General features: G+C 41.5%; 2 protein-coding genes across 2 annotated transcripts; both read left to right on the top strand.

Moving 5' to 3' along the window:
• Positions 1 to 12,671: 12,671 nt before the first annotated feature.
• On the top strand, positions 12,672 to 14,225 carry LOC131518225 (olfactory receptor 6E1-like). Its single transcript, XM_058740813.1, has one exon. The coding sequence runs from the start codon at positions 12,848 to 12,850 to the stop codon at positions 13,823 to 13,825; it is 978 nt and encodes a 325-aa protein (XP_058596796.1). The 5' UTR covers positions 12,672 to 12,847; the 3' UTR covers positions 13,826 to 14,225.
• Positions 14,226 to 21,281: 7,056 nt separating this feature from the next.
• LOC131516935 (olfactory receptor 6E1-like) lies at positions 21,282 to 23,723 on the top strand. The gene has a single exon (XM_058738478.1). It carries the CDS (start codon positions 21,365 to 21,367, stop codon positions 22,340 to 22,342), a length of 978 nt encoding a protein of 325 aa, XP_058594461.1. The 5' UTR covers positions 21,282 to 21,364; the 3' UTR covers positions 22,343 to 23,723.
• Positions 23,724 to 24,033: the final 310 nt, after the last annotated feature.

Genomic DNA, 24,033 nt, shown 5'->3' on the forward strand with positions numbered 1-24,033 from the left:
AGACATTTTACTTCTCAGTAAAGCCTGCTGTATACTTCCTAATTTTTAAAGTGACAAGAAGACATTTCAAAGGTAACCACAATACATTTCCATCCAATATCACATGTAGTTTTTGGTCTTGACTTGTCTAATCTTAATCAGATTTATCTGAGAGCCACAGAAATTCAGAAAATCAAAACAGTGTTTGCCCTAAACTGAAAAATTCTCCAAAGGGCAGTGTTGAAGATAATAATAATGGTAACATTTATTGAGCTTTTCTAGTGTGCCAGGCGCTATATTAAGTACTGATTAAGTATTGATGAAATAGTTAATCAGTACTGAAGCTCTTAATTAAGTTAAGCAATTAAATCAGGACTTAAGTACTAATTAGGTACTATATTATATACTCTTTTCAGTCAGTACTCACAAAACCTAATAAAATAGGCAATTATTATTATCCACATGCGGCAGATTATATTTTCCAAATGTGTCCACAACCCTTTCTTTCATCCCAAATGCTCTTCTACAATGTAATCTTGCCGATCTTCCCATCAACAGTTCGGGCCCTATGTACCCTCCCTTTGAAACAAGGCAGACTTTGATCAATTGAGTATGGCAGAATTATGTCCTACATCTTCCAAGGCCCAGGTCAGAAAAGGCTTTGCAACTTCCACCAGGCTCTTTGGGGATGTTTGTTCTGGGGGAAACCAGCCATAACTTAAGAAGTCCTACTACAGTTAAGCCATCATGGTATGCTTATGAGGCCATGTATAGGTAGTTTCTAATCAATAGTGTCAGCTGAGCTCCCAGCCAATAGCCATGTGAATGGCTTGCAGTGAATAGCCTTCACTGCAAGCCATGTGAGTATGCCATCTTGGATGTCCAGCCCAGTCAAGCTTTCAGATGACTGCAGTTCCAGTTGATATCTGACTTCAACTGCATGAGAGACCCTCAATGTGAGAATTGCCAAGCCATACCCTTTCTGACATCCTGACCCATGTTTTACACCACTAAGTTTAGGGTGGCTTGCTATACAGAAGCTGCAACAAGAACATTCCATTTTGCAAATGAGGAAATTTAGGCATAAAGAGTGATTTGACTCCAGGTCTTTTTTTTTTTTTTTTTTTTTTTTTAATTTTTAACGTTTATTCATTTTTGAGAGAGAGAGAGATAGAGCGTGAGTGGGGAGGGACAGAGAGAGAGGGAGACACAGAAACCAAGGCAGGCTCCAGGCTCTGAGCTGTCAGCACAGAGCCTGACGCAGGGTTCGAAGCCACGAACTGCGAGATCATGACCTGAGCGCAGTCAGACGCTCAACCCATGTGCCTCCAACTCCACATCTTAACCATCGTTTTGTCCTGCTACCAAATGTTGGAATAATAAAGTCTGTACCATGCAGAATATATCCTTCTCAAGTCATGTTTATTTCAACATATCCATCAGCAGAACACTCTGTGGAAGGAAAATTGTGACTTCATTGAAGTAGAAGCAATCTATGTTGCTACATTTTGTCATCGTGCAGTTTTCTCTATTCCAACTACTGATCTGTTAATTAAAATATTGAAAACTTCTTACAAATTATTATATTACAGCAAGACAGAATGCCCCAACCTACTGCAGGCAAATGTCCTAACAAGAGATATTCCCAGGAGATAACTTAACATTTCTCTCTCTAAAATTATTTCTAGTAGGCTGTTGGCATTTCAGAGGTCAACTCTTTCAGAATGTTCTCAAAGCACGAAGTATATGATTAATATCTTGGAGAATTTTAGAGGTAAACACAAAATAAATTTTATAGAAGTTGGTCTGAAAAACAGGATTTATGCAAAACATAACTGAGCAATGAGTGAAATCCTAAGTTTTTGTGGAGTTAAAAAAATTTTGTGTTGGGGAGACTGGGTGGCTCAGTCAGTTAAGCAACTAACTTAAGGTCAGGTCTTGATCTCGCGGTTCATGGGTTGGAGCCCCGCATCGGGCTCTGTGCAGACAGCTCGGAGCCTGGAGCCTGCTTCGGATTCTGTGTCTCCCTCTCTCAGCCCCTCTCCCATTTGTTCTCTGTCTCTCCCTCTCTCTCTCTCAAAAATAAATAAAATGTAAAAAAAAATTTTTTTTAAATCTTGTGTTAACAGTGCCTGGATGGCTCAGTCAGTTAAGTGTCTGACTCCTGATTTTGGCTCAAGTCATGATCTCACGGTTTCTGAGTTCAAGCCCAATGTTGGGCCCTGTGCTGACAATGAGAAGCCTGCTTGGGATTCTCTCTCTCTCTCTCTCTCTCTCTCTCTCTCAAAATAAATAAATAAACTTTAAAAAAATCTACTGTGAAAGACCTAATAGCAAAGTACTTTATAGTAAAGTAAATCTGGTAAAAGCTGAATCCTTGAAGGTGTTTATTATGATGCAGTTCAGTTTTGTTTACCTTAAAAGATATCAATGTGGTCTATCATCACAACAACAGAGACTAGACCTGTTTGCTAATTCACATCTATCCCCTGTTCTCTGGGAAGCTGTGGTCATGTTATTTTATTCCTCTTGACCTCCTTCCCCCAATTAATCTAGCCAGGCTAGACAACAGATTCTCTCTCCTGAGAACTTGAAATTAGGATTCTTTGACTGTAATCATTCTGCGCAGTTCACTTTATTACATGTATTGAAAACCCAGAGAATAAGGCCGTCATTGCGGGCAGCTATGTTTGCTGAGATGCAGCCAAGGCAGTGAAAGCCAGGTCACATATAGGAAAGAAGAAAGCAGATGCAGAGACAATGGACCACAAAATCAAAGGGAGAGAGGGAGACGGGGTGGGGGGCGAGGGGGAGAGAGAGAGATGTGGAGACAGAAAAAGGCAGAAAGAAAGGCAGGCAGAATTTTTATGCCCCTAGAGTTCCGTTTTTCAGGACTTTAAGTGTACCTCTTACCCTTGAGGTACGGAAGATATTCTGGTACCTTGTGGTAGCCAGTCTCCAGATGGCCCCCAGCGATTCTTGCCTCTGGTATTCATGTGCTTGTGCAGTCCCCGACCAATTGAATAGGGCCGGCCCATGTAATCAATAGAATGTTGCAGAAACGATGATGTATAACTTTGTTTAAAAATCAAGTCTCAACAAATACCACTAAAGCTTATCATAAAGAGGATCTTGGAGAGGTGGGAAAAAGGTAGGATGGAGATTTCCTCCTCTCCCTGGAAAGGCTAGAAATGCTGTCCAGAGACAATGAATCAAAAAATAGAGATTCTTGTCACTTAAAGATATAAAAGTGATAGAAGAACTAAAACTAAGAATAAAACTGTGAGGAGACATTTGAGAAGAGAGGGGGTTACTGTAAGTGAGCAAAACTCACCTTTCACAGAAGGAATTAAATGGATGTTGCCTCAAGTGGATACACAAAAAAAAGCAGCATAAACATACTATTCCAAGAGTTGTAAGGGCGCCTGGGTGGCTCAGTCAGTAAAGCATCCCACTCTTGATTTCAGCTTTGGTCATGATGTCTTGGTTCCTGAGATGGAGCCCCACATCAGGCTCTGAGCTGACAGCACAAAACCTGCTTGGGATTCTCTCTCTCCCTCTCTCTCTGCCCCTCCCTAACTTGCTCATGTGCAGGCATTTCTCTCTCTCTCTTTCTCTCTGTCTCTCTCAAAATAAATAAACTTCAGAAAAATATAGTAAAAGCATTTGTTCTTTAAAGAAAGAGTTGTAGATATAACAAACAGACAAATTTAAAACAAAGAGGGTCAATTTATTTAATAATAACTATTAAATTATTTAAGTAGTACAGTAAATAATAAATAGTATTTATTAAATTTTGTTAATGTTTATTTATTTTTGAGAGAGAGAGAGACAGAGCTCGAGCAGGGGAGGGGCAGAAGGAGAGGGAGACACAGAATCCGAAGCAGGCTCCAGGCTCTGACCTGTCAGCACAGAGCCCGATGTGGGGCTCCAACCCATGAACCGCGAGATCATGACCTGAGCCGAAGTCAGACACTCAACCAACTGAGCCACCAAGGTGCCCCAATAGTATTTATTATTAATAATAATGGTAATGATGGATCCACAAGTTAGACCATCAGAGACATTGTGGGACAAATCAGAAGAGAAAGGAAGGAAAGGAATGTGTATTGAGTACCTATTACCTATGAAGAAAATGAGGCTCAGAAAATAAGGGTCACGAGCTAGCAGACTAAAGAACTGGTACACACCCGCAGGTTTATCTGACTCCACAGTCAAAGACCTGTCACTCTACCACGTAGGTAAGGGACCAAGAGTCTCTAGCCCGTAGAACAGTGGGACTCTGCCACATTTTTACTGAGAAAGAATTAATCATCTAAATTACTTTATATTGCAATGTTTACTTAGAGCCATTTGATACATGTAGTTCTACTCCTTTGTCCATTTTACATGCATATATAATTAACTGATTTTTTAACACTGTCTGATGCCAGGTAAAGCAAATATTAATCTCAGTTTGCAAACTCATGTGTACACCAAATTTAATTTTTAAAACTCAGTTTAATTTCCCTAGATGCCCCATTAACCTGATAGTGGAAATTAAATCTTAGTCAATTCTGGGTTCTCCCACAGGTGTACTTCAGTGTTGTGTCTAAGTTTTGAGGAGGATAGGAAGAGACAAGGAGGCATCCAGCCCTGTGGCCATCTGTCCTCTGGACCCTCCCATCCTGCCCCACCCCCCGTCACCAGTCCACAGGTGGCTGGCACATCACTCCCCATTCCTGTCCGCAAGGCCCCTGAGGGTTGAGCAGCTCTCCTTGCTCCCTCTGTACCTCTCTCGGGCACACTAGGCTTTATTACTCTATTTCTGCATGTCTCTGAATGTGAGAAAGTTGTTGATGCTCTAGAAGGTCCCACCTGCCTAGAAATCCCATGCAGCCTCTTCTCTGTGGTATTACCACTCCCCAAACTCTTCCCAGAAGGCAAGTTGCAAGTGCTCTCTGTTCTCACACCCACAGCCCTATATGGGGTTCTTCCATTCTCCCCCCGCCCCCCTGCCCCGACTCAGCCTGGGTTTGGGACAGCAGAGTACAATGTCCCCTTCCCAGAGACTACCCAGCTTTGAGCTAACCTTTCTCCATGGGCTGTCTCCTCTTTCCCCTACCAGTCAGAATCTCAGGAAATAAATCGTGAACTGACTCACCAGGGTTTTTTTCTAGGCCCTGAGTCCTAAACTTGAAAAGGCTTTACTCTGCCTTCTGCAATAATGTTTATTTCCCAATCTCCTTACCCAAATGGGAGGTGCAAGAGATCTAGGAAGGATAAGAAATACACACAAAAAAACAAGAGATAGGATTTGAAAAATGTGATACTTCTACATGGGTGCTATGCCAGATGCTGGATATACAAGGAAAAATACAATTCATTTCCTGGTATCAGGATTTGTCCAGGGTCACAAAGCTAGTAGGGGGATACAGAGGAAAAACCCAACAGTAATGATATTGCATTTTGTGCAATATCAGAATTTATATTTATAGATGAGAGGAATATAGTTGGGCAAGGGGAAGGGGGAGCTACTCAGAAAAGTTTTCCCATGGAAAACTGGACCTGATTCTTGTCAAGATTGGGAAGGCACTTCAAGTAGGAGGAGCATCATATACATAGGCACAGAGGCCAGAGAGGACAGGATCCTTTCAAAAATGGCAGCAGTTTGGTTGGAGATTAAGTTAAATAAGAAGAATGGGAGAAGAAAATAAAGCAATAGGTAGACCATAGATCAAAAGGATGCTGTACTGGGAAGCTTACGCTGAAGCTGGGAAGTTTTACTCTGAAGGTTATTTGGAGACATCGAATGACTTTAGGCTGGAAAATATTGTAATCCCTTTTGTGTTTTTAAAACATCGTTCTAACACAACATGGAGAACTAAAGTGAGAAGGATATTCAAATCCATATAAAAGATAAAAGAGCCCAAGCTAAGGCAATGGCAGTGGGAATGTAGAAAGAGAGGAAATCCATTCACAAGATATCTTGAGGGCAAAATTACAAAAGTTGGGGTAAGAAGGTGAAGGAGAGGAACGAGTCTAGGATAACTCCCCACATTCTGGCTTGGGTGACCAAGGAAATGATGATACCATTTCACATCAATAGGAATAGACGAGAGGGGAACGTATGGGCAGAAGTAGATTGAGGGAAAGGGGGAAATGATACATTCACAGTTTTTCATTCATTCATCATTTTACTTTTAAAAATTCACTTGGTTCAATTTTTTTAAATATCTAAAAAGATACATGGTTAGGAATCATGCTGTCAACCCTAACACTATCCACCCCAAACTACCACCTACAACAAGTATCACTTTTTTTTTTTTTTTAAACAAGTATCACTTTTGTTGGCCTCTGGCATATTCCTCCAGTTGCTTTTAACACATTGGCCTCAAGGCATCCAGGTAGAGATCTTCATTTACTAGCTGGATAGATGGTGCTGGAGTTCAAGAGAGATACCTGGGCTCATGAAAAACAAACTTAACAGCAAGAAATCAGCTAAGCCCATTAAAAAAATGGTCAAAGATCCTGAATAGACATCTTTTCCAAAGAAGGTATGCAAATAGGCGACAGATGTATAAAAAGAATTTTCAATATCACTAATCATCAGGAAAATGCCAATCAAAATCATAATGAGATATCACTTCACACCTGTTAGAATGGCTATAGAAAAGACAAGAAATAACAAGTGTTGGTGAGGATGTTAAGAAAAGAAACCCTGTACACTGTTGGTAGGAATGTAAACTGGTAAAGCCGTTATGGAAAATAGTATGGAGTTTTCTTTGAAAATTAAAAATAGAACTACCATATGATCCAGCACCCCCACTTTGGGGTATATTTCAAAGGAAATTAAATCAGTGTTTCAAAGACATATCTGCACTCCCATATTCATTGTAGCATTACTCACAATAGCTGAGATATGGAAACAACCTAAGTGACTATCAATGAACGAAGGTAGAGGTGCCTGGGTGGCTCAGTCGGTTAAGCCTCGGACTTCAGCTCAGGTCACAGTCTCGAAGTTCATGGGTTTGAGCCCCACATCCGGCTCTCTGCTGACAGTTCAGAGCCTGGAGCCTGCTTCAGATTCTGTGTCTCCCTCTCTCTCTGCCTCTCCCCCACTCATGCTCTGTCTGTCTCTCTCTCTCTCAAAAATCAATAAACATTAAAAAAATTTTAAGGTGCAATACACACACACACACGGAATATAATTCAACTATAAAAAAAAGAAGGAATCCTGCCATTTATGACAACATTATAAAACTGGAGGGCATAATGCTAAATGAAATAAGCCGGACAAAAACAAATACTATATGGTATCACTTATATGCAGAATCTAAACAAACAAACAAATAAAAGGTCTAAATTCATAGAAGCAGAGAGTAGAATGGTGGTTGCCAGAGGCTGAGGAGCGGAGGAAATGGGGAGATGTTGGGTGAAAGGGTGCAAACTTCTAGCCATAAGATGAATAAGTTTTGGGGGCCTAATGTACAGCATGGTGTCCATAGTTAATAATACTGTATTGCACACTTGAAATTTGCTAAGAGAATAAATCTTCATCCCCAAAACTGAAAGTTTTGATTTTTTTTATTTAAATATAATTGACATATAACACTGTACAAGTTTAAGATGTACATGTGCAAGTTTAACATGCTGATTTGATACACTTGTTTTATTGCAATGTGGTAAAATCTTTTTTTTTTTTTTTTTTTAAATTTTTTTTCAACGTTTTTTATTTATTTTTGGGACAGAGAGACAAAGCATGAACGGGGCAGGGGCAGAGAGAGAGGGAGACACAGAATCGGAAACAGGCTCCAGGCTCCGAGCCATCAGCCCAGAGCCTGACGCGGGGCTCGAACTCACGGACCGCGAGATCGTGACCTGGCTGAAGTCGGACACTTAACCGACTGCGCCACCCAGGCGCCCCGCAATGTGGTAAAATCTTAAGTGTTATCAACACACACACACACACACACACACACACACACACACACACAATGGTAACTCTGTGAAGTGATGGACATGTTAATTAACCTCATTGTAGGAATCATTTCATACTATATGGCATATCAAATCATCACAGTAAACTTTAAACAGATAACATTTTGTCAATTATACCTCAATAAAGTTGGGAAAAAAATTAATCCTAACTTTTTCATTTCCTTCCTTATTGTTCCTTCCCTCCTCCTCCTCACCCCAGGACCCCATTTTCACCATCTCCCAAGCCCAATCATGTAAGAGTCAGGATAGGATTAACCAAGTTTCTGTATTACTTTTGTTGGTTCTTTGCATCCCTGTAACAATAGGACTGCCTAATATTAGACAGGAACCCCCAATTTCAGAGGCATGATTAGATATATTACTTTAACTAAAAGTAACTGCTATTGTAGATCTGAACAAACAACAGAAACTTTTGTTTGTACAGTTGTGGTAAGTAACAGCCAAGAGAGTTGGGAAGAGGCTGAGCAAGGCTCATTATACTAATTATCTGGGGATCCCAAGACCCATCAAACTTTGGAGAAGAGTAGATCCCTTAGGAAAATAAAGATGCAATCCAAATCTTTCAACTCTGATGTCAGCTCCACAAGGAGATGTGTTTGTTCCAGGAATAACTCACCCACTCTCCCCTAGAGCCGCATTGTCCCCAGAAATATCGTCTCATAGAGACTGGGCCAATGCGAGGATGTAATAAGAGTCATTAACCTGTCAAAATCATCACCTTTAGTCCAAGAAGACAATGAAGGAGGAATCCACCAAATGACAACTGTATTTTTCCAAAGCTTCCCCCAGGATGAGCTTGCTGAAAATGGAAGATTTCAACATTCTGTTCTCAACAGATCCTGTTACCTGAAAGATGACAAAGTTCAAGGAAACTATTTTCCTACCCAGGGAATGACAGCTGACCATTCAAGTTGATCATTCAATGCTTTGGAAAAAGATAGGTGTTCTTAGAGAACAAATTCATGGGAGATGAAGATCTCAGACTAAAAGCACAAGATCTGTATTTAGACCCATAGACAATATTGCAACCTGAAGAAATACCTATGCGAACTAGGCACCTTCTGCAATCCCCTGAGTAGTGTAATTGGCATGGCCTGATTGGGACTTCCCCAGAGGGCTACTAGATACCTAACCTGAACCTGAACCCCTGAATAAGGGGGTAATCTCCCCCTTATTGCTGCAGAGGATGGCAGAACAGCAGTGGCTTCCTCAAACCCTCTTGTTCCGGGTACTTTTTTACCTTCCTTTATAATATTGGCACATCAAATACACACATGGTGTAATTTGAGCCCCACCATCCAAGTCAAAGGTAGGCAAACCAATGTTTATTCATATAGTTGCTCACTCACATTGAGGAACTTTGTCTGCCCCACCTTGTACTGTTTGTGACTGGCCCTTGGAAAATCCAAAGCTCTGGACAGTATTGATTCTGGGTGAAACTTCTAATGGTTTTCCTTAGAAGGAGATCTCACCCTCCTTCTAAGTGTACCAGAACTGTCCCAAAGACCATGCAATTCCAGCATAACAGGACAAACCTCCAGGGCATCCACAGACTTTCCCCCTGGACACTGTATAACTACCCTTAAAAGAGTGAATGGTCAGGGCACTTGGCTGGCTCAGTCTATAGAGCATAGGACTCTTAATCTCAGAGTTGTGAGTTTGAGCCCCATGTTGAGTATAGAGATTCCTTAAAAGTAAAATATGTTTTAAAAAGAGCAAACAGTGAATGGTCTAGGTAGATGGTGGCATGTCCAGGCTCTCAGGATGCCATCAAGCATGTAGGATAAAAGGGGAAATGGCCAGGATTCAGGAAGTGGCTCACTTCTCATTATATATGGACTCCCCCCAACGCCCCTCCAGATGTTGACCTCTGGTTTGAAGTGGGAAAAGAAACAAAAGATTAACAGCAGCACTGTTTATGTGCTATATCCTTGGGCTGGTCACAAGGTGTTTTCATGGTTTGTGCCAAGTTTATGATTCAGTATGAAGCTGGAGCTTTGTCCTCAGCTTCCACTCACATCCAACTCTTTCTCATCTTAGTCTCTGTTCTCATCTTTCTTCCAATGTGTCCCCCTGGGACTTCACCTAGAAAGCACTCATTCTATTGTTCCTGTTGCTGTTTCTGGGTATCACATTCATGTTGCATCCTGCTTCTGCTCCAGAAAGAGATGGGTAAGTTTCTTGGTTACCTGGGCTTACCTTTGAACCTCAGAGACTTCTTTTTCAAATGACTGAGAATCTAAACAATGTTAAGCCTAGGAATAACCCTGGTGAATATCCTCAGAGGCTGAACAACTATTTTGTGTTAATAACTGTCAACAAATGTTACCCATAATGGTAGTTTATAGCATGACTGAATAGTGTAACCTGTGCTGAAAAGAAGACAAAACCTGGGGTGTCTGAGTGGCTCAGTTGGTTAAGTGTTTGACTCTTGATATCAGCTCAGGTCTTGATCTCAGGATCATGAGTTCAAGGCCCACATTGGGCTCCACTCTGGGCATGGAGCCTACTTGAAAAACAGTCATAAAAAAAGAAAGTATATATATATATATATATATATATATATATATATACAGTTTACCATTTCATCCTCTCTACTAGTATTCCCTAGCATTTCCTTCATTACAAGTACCTAACATGGATCCCAATCTTATTTTCCAGTGACTAGCAAATAATTCTTGCTATAGTTCTGCCTGATAATTAAGGTAGTAGTTGATAATGTTTAAGGAAGGAAATGTCCAAGCATGCTTATTTTTTTTTCATGTTTATTTATTTGTTTATTGCGAGAGAGAGAGAGAGAGAGAGAGAGAGAGAGAATTTCAAGCAGGCTCCTTGTAGAGCCTGATGTGGGGCTGAAACTTACGAACTGCAAGATCACTACCTGAACTAAAATCAAGAGTGGGATGCTTAACCAACTGAGCCACTCAGGTGCCCCTTAAGATTTTTATTTTTAAGTAATCTCTACACCCAACATGGGGCTGGAATTCACATAACCAAGATCAAGACTCATATGCTCTACTGACTGGGCCACCCAAGCACCCCTTGGGGATGCTGACTTTTAGAAAGAGACCTTTTTAAGGGTTTGGGGGTTTGGGGGTTTTGCTGCTGGAAGCACTGGGGCAGACCCAACCAGAGCTCTATTTACTAGCTCAAAATCCAGATCATCTCGAAGATGGATAGTGTCCCTTTAGAGGATGTTTGTGGGTACATACATACACCCTCTCATGAGGAAAAGCAAATTCTCTTCACATGGGCCAGTTTAAGACTACTTGGCATATGACTCTGCAAAGTAGCTGTCCCTTAGGAAGTATGACATAAATGAGCCCTCAACCTCTTCTTTGTCAAACACCACCACATCCATCTCTCAGACAATTGAGATGTTACTCACTCATTCAGTAGATGTTTATTGAAGCTGATTATTTCAAGAAACCCATTCTAAGTGCTGTATAAAAACAAATTTAAAAAGAAAATTTTTAAAGTTTATTTTATACTTATTTTGAGAGAGAGAGAGAAAGAAAGAGAGCATGCGCAGGGGTGGGACAGAGAGAGAGGGAGAAAGAGAATCCCAAGCAGGCTCCCCCACAGGGCTCAAACTCACAAACTGTGAGATCATGAATTGAGCCAAAATCAAGAGTTGAATGCTTAACCAACTGAGCCACCCAGGCGCCCCAAGAAATTTTTTGACTCAGTAAACAACAAATGAAAAACAAATATAAAATTCAATACAAATCAAATGAGATATAATAAAATTATTAGGGATACAGAGGAAAGATTCATTCATTCATAAAAATGATAGCAATTTTTGAGGAGAGACTTAAAGGAAAAATAATATTTGAAAGGCTGATAATTCCAAGCTGAAAGAATGTCATGTGCAGACACACAGGTGCATAAAACAGTATTAAGAAATCTCAAAGAGTCTATTGTATCTAGAGTCCACAAGGAGATGTAAGAGAAGAACCTGGATACATCATTAAATCTTGAATACCAAACTTCCTCTTAAGAATTTTTATTTATGCATATATTACTTGAATTATTCTTTTTTGATTTGTAAGAGTTGTGCTTTTCTCTCATAAATTTCCTCTTTTTTTTAGTAATCCAAATACTCATGAAAGGTATCAAATTTCAGGTAATCTTGAAAAACAATAGAGCATCTATGCATTCTAAATCAGTTTACGAGGATATGGATTGTTGCAGTGAATGGCTAAGTTAAGCAAAAAGAGGTTACTTTCCTCTGGGGCGCCTGCGTGGCTCAGTCGGTTAAGTGTCCGACTTCAGCTCAGGTCACGATCTCGCGGTCTGTGAGTTCGAGCCCCGCGTCAGGCTCTGGGCTGATGGCTCGGAGCCTGGAGCCTGTTTCTGATTCTGTGTCTCCCTCTCTCTCTGACCCTCCCCCGTTCATGCTCTGTCTCTCTCTGTCCCATGCTCTCTCTCTGTCCCAAAAATAAATTAAAAACGTTGAAAAAAAAGTTAAAAAAAAAAAAGAGGTTACTGCCCTCAAATATGAACTATTTATGGAAAAAGACCTATGGTTGGAATAAATATAAAAGTAAAAAGTATTGGAAATAGATTATAATGTTAGGGGCAATAGGATTCATTCTGTGTTGAGAAGAAAAGTTTGGTTCAAAAGGTAAGCAAGGGTAATTTTTGCTTTGGGGCTTTACTTAGGCCACCCTTAAAATCACCACTTTCTCCTCCAACACACAGACGTGCCAGGGATCAGACATGAGATGGGAAACCCAGGGACCTTACAAAACAAGCTTCAGTAGTGAGCGATGGAAAGATACGTCCTTCAAAGAAATAAAGGAATCTGTCACACAAAAATGGAACACTCATCCCCTTTCCTTTCAGTTACAAAGTTCCTGAGGTCCCCAGAACATCCCTCCTCCTGATGCTGCACACCTCTGATTGGCCACCCTCAGCAGAGTTCAGACGAGCCATAAGGAACCACACCACTGTCACCGAGTTTGTCCTGCTGGGACTCTCAGATGCCTGTGAGTTGCAGATGCTCATCTTCCTGGGGCTGCTCCTGACCTACCTCCTCACTCTGCTGGGGAATCTCCTCATCGTGGGCATCACCCTCGTGGACAGGCGCCTCCACACCCCCATGTACTACTTCCTCCGCAACTTTGCTGTCCTGGAGATCTGGTTCACCTCGGTCATCTTCCCCAAGATGCTGACCAACATCCTGACTGGATACAAGACCATCTCTCTCCCAGGCTGTTTCCTACAAAGTTTCCTCTATTTCTCCCTGGGCACCACAGAGTTCTTCCTGCTGGCAGTGATGTCCTTTGACAGGTATGTGGCCATATGTAACCCCTTACGTTATGCAACCATCATGAGCAAAAGGGTCTGTATAGAGCTGGTTCTTTGTTCATGGATGGCAGGATTCCTTCTCATTGTCTTTCCAAGTTCCATCATACTTCAGCAGCCATTTTGTGGCCCCAATGTCATTAACCATTTCTTTTGTGACAACTTTCCACTCCTGGAACTCATATGTGCAGACACGAGTCTGATAGAACTTCTGTGTTTTATTGCGGCCAACTTCAGTTTGCTGGGCACTCTGTCCGTGACGGCCACCTGCTACGGCCACATCCTCCACACCATCCTGCGCATCCCCTCGGCCAAGGAGAGGCAGAAAGCCTTCTCAACCTGCTCCTCCCACATCATTGTTGTGTCTCTCTTCTATGGCAGCTGCATCTTCATGTACATCCAGTCAGGCAAGGGAAATGAAGGGGAGGACAGGAACAAGGTGGTGGCCTTGCTCAACACCGTGGTGACCCCGATGCTCAATCCCTTCATCTACACCTTGCGGAACAAGCAGGTGAAGCAGGTGTTTAAGGAGCAGGTAAACAAGCTCTTCTTATAAACCTGTGGAATTAAGAGGCTGAAACTAATATTCCCAGGAAGGCTAACACGATTCAGGCCCCTGCCAGAAATGGAGACTTTCCCACTTAGAAAATTCTCTGCCGCCATGTTTCTGGGGTGCCAGTCACTATGCAACTCAGCATAAACTCATAAGCTCTCTAGACCCCCAAAGCATTTTTATTAATTATCAGATTTGAATTATTCTCTTCATTCCATCTGTGTCTGCCTGGCTTCCCAACAGAATATAAAGAGCTCTTTGGGAGCAGGTCCCAGCTCTGTAATTCACCACAAGCCTCAAGCACCAACCCATTGTCATTGACCATATAAATACTCAAAAAGTACTTGCACCCTAACTGGTTCTTTGGGGTCTGTTGCTCCAACACCCTCAGAGGAGAGGGTGCTAACAGTTCTCTGTTAACACTGCCCTCATTTCACACTTGTGCTCCTCTCACAGTAATACATCAGCAAGAACTCAACAGAGGACTAAGCCCAATTGCTTATTATTTTGTACACAAACTTCTTATGCTTTTTTAAATTAAAATTGATAGAAATTCCTCATTCCTATTGATAACAGCTCTTCTACCTACTGGTTGGTTACTTCTCTGAGCCTCAGTCTTCCCGTCTGTAAAACGGGGACACAATGTGCATTCCAAAGGATTCTGATGAATGTCAGAGGAGATGTTCTATGCAAAGTGCCTCAAACAGTGATTGGCACACAGTAAGGCCTCAATGAATGTTAGTTCTTTCCTTCCATTTCTCATCCTACCTTCTGTCTCTTCCTTCTGAATTTCATACCGGTTGTCAACAAAAGCATTTCTACTCAAAATGCCATAATGAATTGCGTATCCCAAATGTTATCTTAAATATTATAAAGTGAAATATACCACTTGACCCATTGAAATTTGATACTAGAGTGTTCACCACTTTGGCAATGGCAAAAATAAAGCTATATTAACAAATAAACAAATATTACATAAGTAATGAAATCAATTACTGTATTTACTTGTTCCAAAATAATGATTACACAAAGGTCATGCTCAAGGATGTACTATGTGGCCTGGGATATAAAATTTATTTTATGCCTTTGAAAGATTTGAAATCTAACAAGGAAGATAGAAACACACAAGAACTATAATTCAGGGTAGAAATGATCTGTGTAAGAAAAAATCATGTGTGACTCTTTGACAACAAATTTGTAAAACAGAAGGAAATGGATGATTTCCTAGAAAAAGAAAATTATCAAAAATCTAAAAAGAAATAGAAAAATTAATTAGACAAATTACCACAGAATGGATTGAAAATGGGATTACATACTTCTATAAACTCAAAAAATAGGTCTTCAATAACAAAAACAAGCAACCCAATTCTACAAATGGCTGAATACACATGAAGAGGTGTGCAAGGTGTGAATTGCAATTCACAATTCACATTGTGAATTTGTACTCAAATTCACAATGAACTTACTGCTTCATACCCATTAAGATGGGTGGTATTTTTTATTTAGTTTATTTATTTTTAATTTTTTTTAAGTAGGCTCCACACCCAAACTAGGGCTTGAAATCACAACCCTGAGATCAAGAGTCACATGCTCTACTGACTGAGCCAGGCAGGCATCCCTGGCTAGTATTTTTTAAATGTGAAAAACAGAGAATAACAAGCGTTGGCAACAATGTGAACAAATTAGAGCTCTTGTGCATTGCTGGTGGGAATGGAAAATGGTGCAGCCACTGTGGGAAACACTAGGGCACTTCCTGAAAAATAAACATAGATTTACTATACAATCCAGCCATTCCACTTCTGGGTATATACTCAAAAGGACTGAAAGCAGGGACTCAAACAGATACTTGTACATCCACGTTTATAGCAGCATTACTCACAATAACCAAAATATGGGGACAACTCAAATGTCTGTTGATGAATGAATGGATCAACAAAATGTGCTATAGACATACGTGGAAGCCGGATGCCTTCCCAGGTGAGTTCTTCCAAACATTTAAAGAAATATTAGTACCTATTCTTTTGAAGATCTTCCAAAAAATAGAAATGGAAGGAAGCTTCCAAACTCATTCTGTGAAGTCAGCATTACCTTGAGGCCAAAACCAGACAAAGACCCCACTAAAAAGGATAATTATAAGCCAATTTCCCTGATGCAAAATTTCTCAAAAATTCTCAGTAAGATACTAGCAAATTGAATCCAACACTATATTAAAAGAATTATTCACCAGGTCAAGTGGGATTTATTCCTGGGCTACAGGGTGGTTCAATATCCACAAATCAACGTGATACACCACATTAATAAAAGAGAGAATAAGAACCACATGATCTTCTCAATAGATGCAGAAAAGCATTTGACAAAATACATCATCTTTTTTTAAATAAAAACCCTCAAGAAAGTAGGGATAGAAGGAACATACCTCACCATCATAAAGGCCATATACGAGGGGCACCTGGGTGCCTCAGTCGGTTAAGTGTCAGACTTCAGCTCAGGTCATGATCTCACAGTTCACGACTTCGAGTCCCCATCGGGCTCTGTGCTAATGGCTCAGAGCCTGGAGCTTGCTTCAGATTTTGTGTCTCCTTCTCTCTCTGCCCCTCCCCGCTCACCCTCTGTCTCTATCTCTCTCTCAAAAATATAAACATTATTAATTAATTACTTAATTTTATAAGAGGCCATATATGAAAGACCCACAGCTGTCAACAGGGAAAACCTGAGCACTTTCCCCCTAAGATCAGGAACACAACAGGGATGTCCACTCTCACCACTGTTGTTCAGTATAGTGTTGGAAGTCCTAGCCTCAGCAATCAGACAACAAAAAGAAATAAAAGGCATACAAATATGCAAGGAAGAAGTCAAACTTTCACTCTTCGCAGACTACATGATAATCTATGTGGAAAATCCAAAAGACTCCACCAAAAGTCTGCTAGAACTGACCCATGAATTCAGCTAAGTCGCAGGATATAAAACCAACATACAGAAATCGGTTACATTTCTATACACCAATATGAAGCAGCACAAAGAGAAATCCAGGAATCGATCCCATTTACACTTGCATCAAAAACCATAAGATACCTTGGAATAAACCTAACGAAAGAGGTAAAAGATCTGTATGCTGAAAACTATAGAAAGCTTCTGAAAGATCTGGAGAAGACACAAATGGAAAAACATTCCATGCTCATGAATTGAAAAAATACACAAAAATAAATTTGAAATGGATGAAAGACCTAAATGTAAGACAGGAAACCATCAAAATCCTAGAGAAGAAAACAAGTAGCAACCTCTTTGGCTTCGGCCACTGCAACTTCTTACGAGACATTTCTCTGGAGGCAAGTGAAACAAAAGCAAGCATGAACTACTGAGACTTCATCAAGATAAAAACCTTCTGCACAGCGAAGGAAACAACCCACAAAACTAAAAGTCACCCAACGCAATGGAAGAAGATCTTTGCAAACGACATTTTGGATAAAGGGTTAGTATCCAAAATCTATAAAGAACTTATCAAACTCAAAACCCAAAAAACAAATAATCCAGTGAAGAAAGGGGCAGAAGACATGAATAGACACTTTTCCAAAGAAGACATCCGGATTCCTAACAGACACATGAAAAGATACTCAACATCACATCATCAGGGAAATACAAATCAAAACCACAGTGAGATACTACCTCATCCCTGTCAGAATGGATCAAATTAACTCATGAAACAACAGATGTTGGCAAGGATGCAAAGGGGAACGCTTTAGCTCTGTTGGTAGGATTGCAAACTGGTGCAGCCACTGAGGAAAACAGTATGGAGGCTCCTCAAAAAATAAAAAAGAGAACTACCCTATGACCCAGAAATTGCACTACTAGGAAATTATCCAAAGGACACAGGAGTGGTGATTCGAAGGGGCACATGTACCCCAATGTTTGTAGCAGCACTATCTCAAATAGCCAAATTATGGAAAGAGCCCGAAAGTCCATTGCATGATGGACTAGAGTGTATTATGTTAAGCAAAATAAGTCAGTCAGAGAAAGACAAATACATGATTTCATGCATATGTGGAATTTAGGAAACAAACAGTTGGGGGTGCCTGGGGGCTCAGTCAGTTAAGAGTTTGACTCTTGATTTAGGTTCAGGTCATAATCTCACAGTTCGTGAGATTGAACCCTGATTGGTGCCTGCTTAGGATTCTCTCACCTCTTCCTGCTCCTTCCTCGCTCATGTGTGCGAGTGCACGCTATCTCTCTCTCTCACTCTCTCTCTCTCTCTCTCCCTCACACACACACACACACACACACACACACACACACAAAATAAATAAATAAATAAATAAATAAATAAATAAATAAATAAATAAATAAACTTAAAAAAATTTTTGAACAAAAAACCCAGCAAGCAAACAGATAAGAAACAAAACATGAACATACAGGAAAGGAGGGGGGAGGAAATAAGATAAAAACAGAAAGGGAAGCAAACCATGAGAGACTCTTAAATATAGAAAACAAACAGGATTGCTGGAGGGGAGTTGGGGGAGAGGATGGGCTAAATGGGTGATGGGCATGAATGAGGGCACATGTTGGGATGAGCACTGGGTGTTAGATGTAAGTGATGAATCACTAAATTCTATCCTACCTATTCTATTCTATCCTATGAGTTCTCCTTCAGAACACTAGTCACAATAGTAATTATTAGTGTGATGGCTTAATGTCTTTGGTCCCCACAAGACTCTGCCTATACATCGCTGGTGTGTAGACCAGTACTTGCCACACAATAAGCCCTCAACAAATATTTGTTGAGTGTTTTAATAATTGCACTTCTTTGTTATCATTAAACTTCATTAGGAGTTTTGAGTTTCTCAGCCAGAACAAAGGAAACTCTCAATCTCAAAGTTGAAGAAAGTTAGAGGTAAGGGACCTCCTCGGGTCCCTATTACCACGGATGGTAATGAATCTCAGGGGAAGCACAGCTCCATCCTACAAGAGAAGAGGGAGACACTCTAGACCGGCTAAGTTTGAGCTGTGTACCCTGTATATCTCTGAGTTCCATGGAGACCAAACAGAAGAACCTCAGGCAGCCCAGGCCCGATGCCAGCTCCACAGAGACAAGGAGTCTGCCACTAATAGGTTACCCCAGAATCCTCTATGGGCACCATGCCCCTGGAAGGGCATGTACCATTCTGCCTAGAAGCCTCTTAAGCCCAACTGAAAATGAGTCATATGAGTCTCAACATTGATGTCTGTCTCTGCCTTAGTTGAGGAGAGATGGGTGAATAATTGCTTATGTTTCTACATCCATTTCCCCAGGAAAGTGGTCCAGCAGAGATGCTATGATGGGGCAGAAGCAACAGAAACTTCCTGAAAAACTGGTGACTCCAGAAGTTCTGGGGAACGCCCAGAGATGAGCTATCTGGGGATGTTGGTGACCAAGGAGTCACGGAGCATTTCTTAAGGAAGACTGGTTGTTGGAAAACATGGAGGTTTGGGACACGTGCGGTACAAAGAGGACAGGGCCCGCCTATGTCCATGACCTTCCGACCATGTTACAGCTCTGGAGATTCCTTCATTTTGAATCCCTGGTGGATCTCCCAAGAAACATAGTCCTTGGGCAACATTGCAGAGCCAGGAGTTTCCTCTGAAAACCAGGAGTCTCCATCATCACAACTGCCTTGAAGACAATAGAACACCTCACCTGGCAGCTAGTGAGGTAACCTGCATGGGTGCAATTTTTGGAATAGGGGAAGGGGAATCCGACTGCTCTGGACACCCTGCCCAGAAACCTGTCATGTGTTTACAGGTGCCACAGGCAGGCTACCGCCCAGCTGACCTCTTTGATTCTTTTCATCATTCTCACTATCCTGACCCAGGTCCAGCTCATGAGTCCCAGAATCTCTAAAGCTTTTGTTTACCATTTTCATGGACAGCCACTGGTTTCCCCTTTGTCTCTCCTGAAACGTTCTGCCCAACTCTTAACACAAATGGGCTGACGGTGCTGGTTCCTCTTATGAGTTTGAACTTGTTATTTCATAAGCAAACATTACAATAATTAAAAGAGGAAAGAAAAAATCACCCACGATCCTCCCATCCTGATTGGCAATCATGTTCCTTTTCCCAGGTTCTCATCCAGTCCTTCTCCATGAAAATACATATGTCACATAGCTATAATGTCGTATGTTATCACTTTTCTGATGCAATCTGATCACATTAGGTCCTGCTCCTGTCTTGGATGGAGTCACCTCCTCCCTACAGAAGCTCGCCTCAACCTGTCATTTCTATGAAGAACAACCAATGACAAGCTTGTCTAGTTCTGTATCCAAATCTCTAAGGACAATATTAAGTAATGTAAAACAGAGAAGTGACAATCACTTAAAACAAAGATATATACTCTCCAAATTTGAAATTGACTGATGAACAATCTTGAATATCGCTGTTAATTGTTATGATTCTTTGTTATCATTATTAGGATATTATCCCAAAAAATTAAGCGTGATGCCTCATCTGCGAATATATGCTCTCTCCCACACTATGTATCAATTTCATAGCACGTGCATCCCTTGAAAAGTATCAGCCAAATAATAGATTAACAAAATGTTTATAATAACGTGACACTAGTATGTCAGAAGGAAAGAGGTACAAAATACATAATTTATGAGCATGGTATGTAAAGCAATAAACACTGTTATTAAACACTAAGAATGGAAAAAATACAATAGAAGTAAATCAAAATCTGAATTAAAATGTCTCTATGGGGCTACGTGTGAAATTTTTGCTCTGTTTCCTATGGATTTTCTATGGTTCCTAAGCTTTCCATAATGAGCTGATAATATCTTTGTATTTTTTAAACAGTTTGTTTCAGTACATATTGCCCAAGTCACGGTATCTTTTCTCCAATTTTACTCTGATTTCCTCTTATTATCGTCCCACTAGAGTTTCAGTCACAAAGGAGGAAATGAACATACCTAACATTATGTGAGTGCTTGCTCTGTGGCTAGCCTTGTGCTAAGTGTTGGAAATGCATTATTTATTTAAGTTGTGGGAGAACTTTTTACAAAGGTGCTCTTACTGTTCCCACCAAGGAAACAGTTTTGGTTAGGTAGATAACGGTCCCAGACTTGTTGGTGAATGATGGAGCTCAGGTGCAACCACCATCTCTAACTTAAATGCCTTCTGTAACAAGCTATAGGGTAAGTATTCCACCAATGCTTTCTATCAAGGTCTGTGATACATCGGGTACAGGATTTGCAGTGGCATAAATCTTAATACACTTGAGAGACCCCCTGTAGCGGTGGGATGAATATGAGAAAAGAATGAAAGGAGTTTAATACGGAGTTTCCTAATAGAAACAGAGAAATGGGAAAACTTTTCCCAAGGACTCCCCCAAAATTGATTTACGTTAGGTCAAAGTATGTGTGACTTGATGCTAACTCCATGAGATCTGGACAACCAGCCTGAGGAGGGAGACAAAGGGACTCAGAGATCAAAGAATTAAAGGACTCCTTCAGCTCTCAATCCCTCTTTCCTTTCAGTTCCAAGTGTCCTTGGGTCGCCAGAGCATCCCTCCTCCTGATGCTGCACACCTCTGATTGGCCACCCTCAGCAGAGGTCAGAGGAGCCATGAGGAACCACACCGCTGTCACCGAGTTTGTCCTGCTGGGACTCTCAGATGCCTGTGAGTTGCAGATGCTCATCTTCCTGGGGCTGCTCCTGACCTACCTCCTCACTCTGCTGGGGAATCTCCTCATCGTGGGCATCACCCTCGTGGACAGGCGCCTCCACACCCCCATGTACTACTTCCTCCGCAACTTTGCTGTCCTGGAGATCTGGTTCACCTCGGTCATCTTCCCCAAGATGCTGACCAACATCCTGACTGGATACAAGACCATCTCTCTCCCAGGCTGTTTCCTACAAAGTTTCCTCTATTTCTCCCTGGGCACCACAGAGTTCTTCCTGCTGGCAGTGATGTCCTTTGACAGGTATGTGGCCATATGTAACCCCTTACGTTATGCAACCATCATGAGCAAAAGGGTCTGTGTGAAGTCAGTTCTTTGTTCATGGATGGCAGGATTCCTTCTCATTGTCTTTCCAAGTTCCATCACTTTTCAGCAGCCATTTTGTGGCCCCAATGTCATTAACCATTTCTTTTGTGACAACTTTCCACTCCTGGAACTCATATGTGCAGACACGAGTCTGATAGAACTTCTGGGTTTTATTGCGGCCAACCTCAGCTTGCTGGGCACTCTGTCCGTGACGGCCACCTGCTACGGCCACATCCTCCACACCATCCTGCGCATCCCCTCGGCCAAGGAGAGGCAGAAAGCCTTCTCAACCTGCTCCTCCCACATCATTGTTGTGTCTCTCTTCTATGGCAGCTGCATCTTCATGTACATCCGGTCAGGCAAGGGAAATGAGGGGGAGGACAGGAACAAGGTGGTGGCCTTGCTCAACACCGTGGTGACCCCGATGCTCAATCCCTTCATCTACACCTTGCGGAACAAGCAGGTGAAGCAGGTGTTTAAGGAGCAGGTAAACAAGCTCTTCTTATAAACCTGTGGAATTAAGAGGCTGAAACTAATATTCCCAGGAAGGCTAACACGATTCAGGCCCCTGCCAGAAATGGAGACTTTCCCACTTAGAAAATTCTCTGCCGCCATGTTTCTGGGGTGCCAGTCACTATGCAACTCAGCATAAACTCATAAGCTCTCTAGACCCCCAAAGCATTTTTATTAATTATCAGATTTGAATTATTCTCTTCATTCCATCTGTGTCTGCCTGGCTTCCCAACAGAATATAAAGAGCTCTTTGGGAGCAGGTCCCAGCTCTGTAATTCACCACAAGCCTCAAGCACCAACCCATTGTCATTGACCATATAAATACTCAAAAAGTACTTGCACCCTAACTGGTTCTTTGGGGTCTGTTGCTCCAACACCCTCAGAAGAGAGGGTGCTAACAGTTCTCTGTTAGCACTGCCCTCATTTCACACTTGTGCTCCTCTCACAGTAATACATCAGCAAGAACTCAACAGAGGACTAAGCCCAATTGCTTATTATTTTGTACACAAACTTCTTATGCTTCTTTTTATTAAAATTGATAGAAATTCCTCATTCCTATTGATAACAGCTCTTCTACCTACTGGTTGGTTACTTCTCTGAGCCTCAGTCTTCCTGTCTCTTGTGCATTGCTGGTGGGAACGGAAAATGGTGCAGCCACTGTGGAAACTCTAGGGCACTTTCTCAAAAATAAACATAGATTTACTATACAATCCAGCCTGGGTATATACCTAAAAGGACCAAAAGCAGGGACTCAAAGAGATATTTGTACATTCACGTTTATAGCAGCATTATTCACACTAACCACAAATATGGGGACAACTCAAATGTCTGCTGATGAATAAAAGGATCAACAAAATGTGCTATAAACATACAATGGGGTATTATTCTGCCTTGCACAGGAAGGAAATTGTGACACATGCTGCAAAATGGATGAATCTTGAAGACATTCTGCTAAGTGAAAGAAGCCAGACACAAAAGTACAAATATCGGATGATGCCATTTATGTGAGGTATCTAGAGTAGTCAGAATCATGGAGACAGAAAGTAGACTGGTGGGAACCAGGGGCTAGAGGTGGGGGTGGGAATGACGTATTGTTTAATGGATGCAGAGTTTTGGTTTCAGATGATGAAAAGGGTCTGGAGAGGGGTAGTGCTGATGATTGCACAGCACTGTGAATGCCGCTGAGCCATACACTTTAAAATGGTCAAAATGGTCAGTTTTATGTTCCATGTATTCTACCACAGTAAGAAAACTAGAGATTCCAGATCGAGCAAAACTATTTTATCTTTGACTCTCCCTCTTTCTCTTATATCAGACAGCCAATTCATTGGCAAATTCTGTAGATTATGCCTTCAAAATATACACAGCACCCCACCACTTCTTTTTTATTTTTTTAATTTTTTTTTCAACGTTTTTTATTTATTTTTGGGACAGAGAGAGACAGAGCATGAACGGGGGAGGGGCAGAGAGAGAGGGAGACACAGAATCGGAAACAGGCTCCAGGCTCCGAGCCATCAGCCCCGAGCCTGACGCGGGGCTCGAACTCACGGACCGCGAGATCGTGACCTGGCTGAAGTCGGACGCTTAACCGACTGCGCCACCCAGGCGCCCCAGCACCCCACCACTTCTAACCACCACCACCACTACTGTCTTTGTCCGTATCACCTTCCGTTTCCTCTAGGTTCT

Source organism: Neofelis nebulosa, chromosome 7, assembly GCF_028018385.1.
Source record: "Neofelis nebulosa isolate mNeoNeb1 chromosome 7, mNeoNeb1.pri, whole genome shotgun sequence".
NCBI classification, from domain to species: Eukaryota; Metazoa; Chordata; class Mammalia; order Carnivora; family Felidae; genus Neofelis; species Neofelis nebulosa.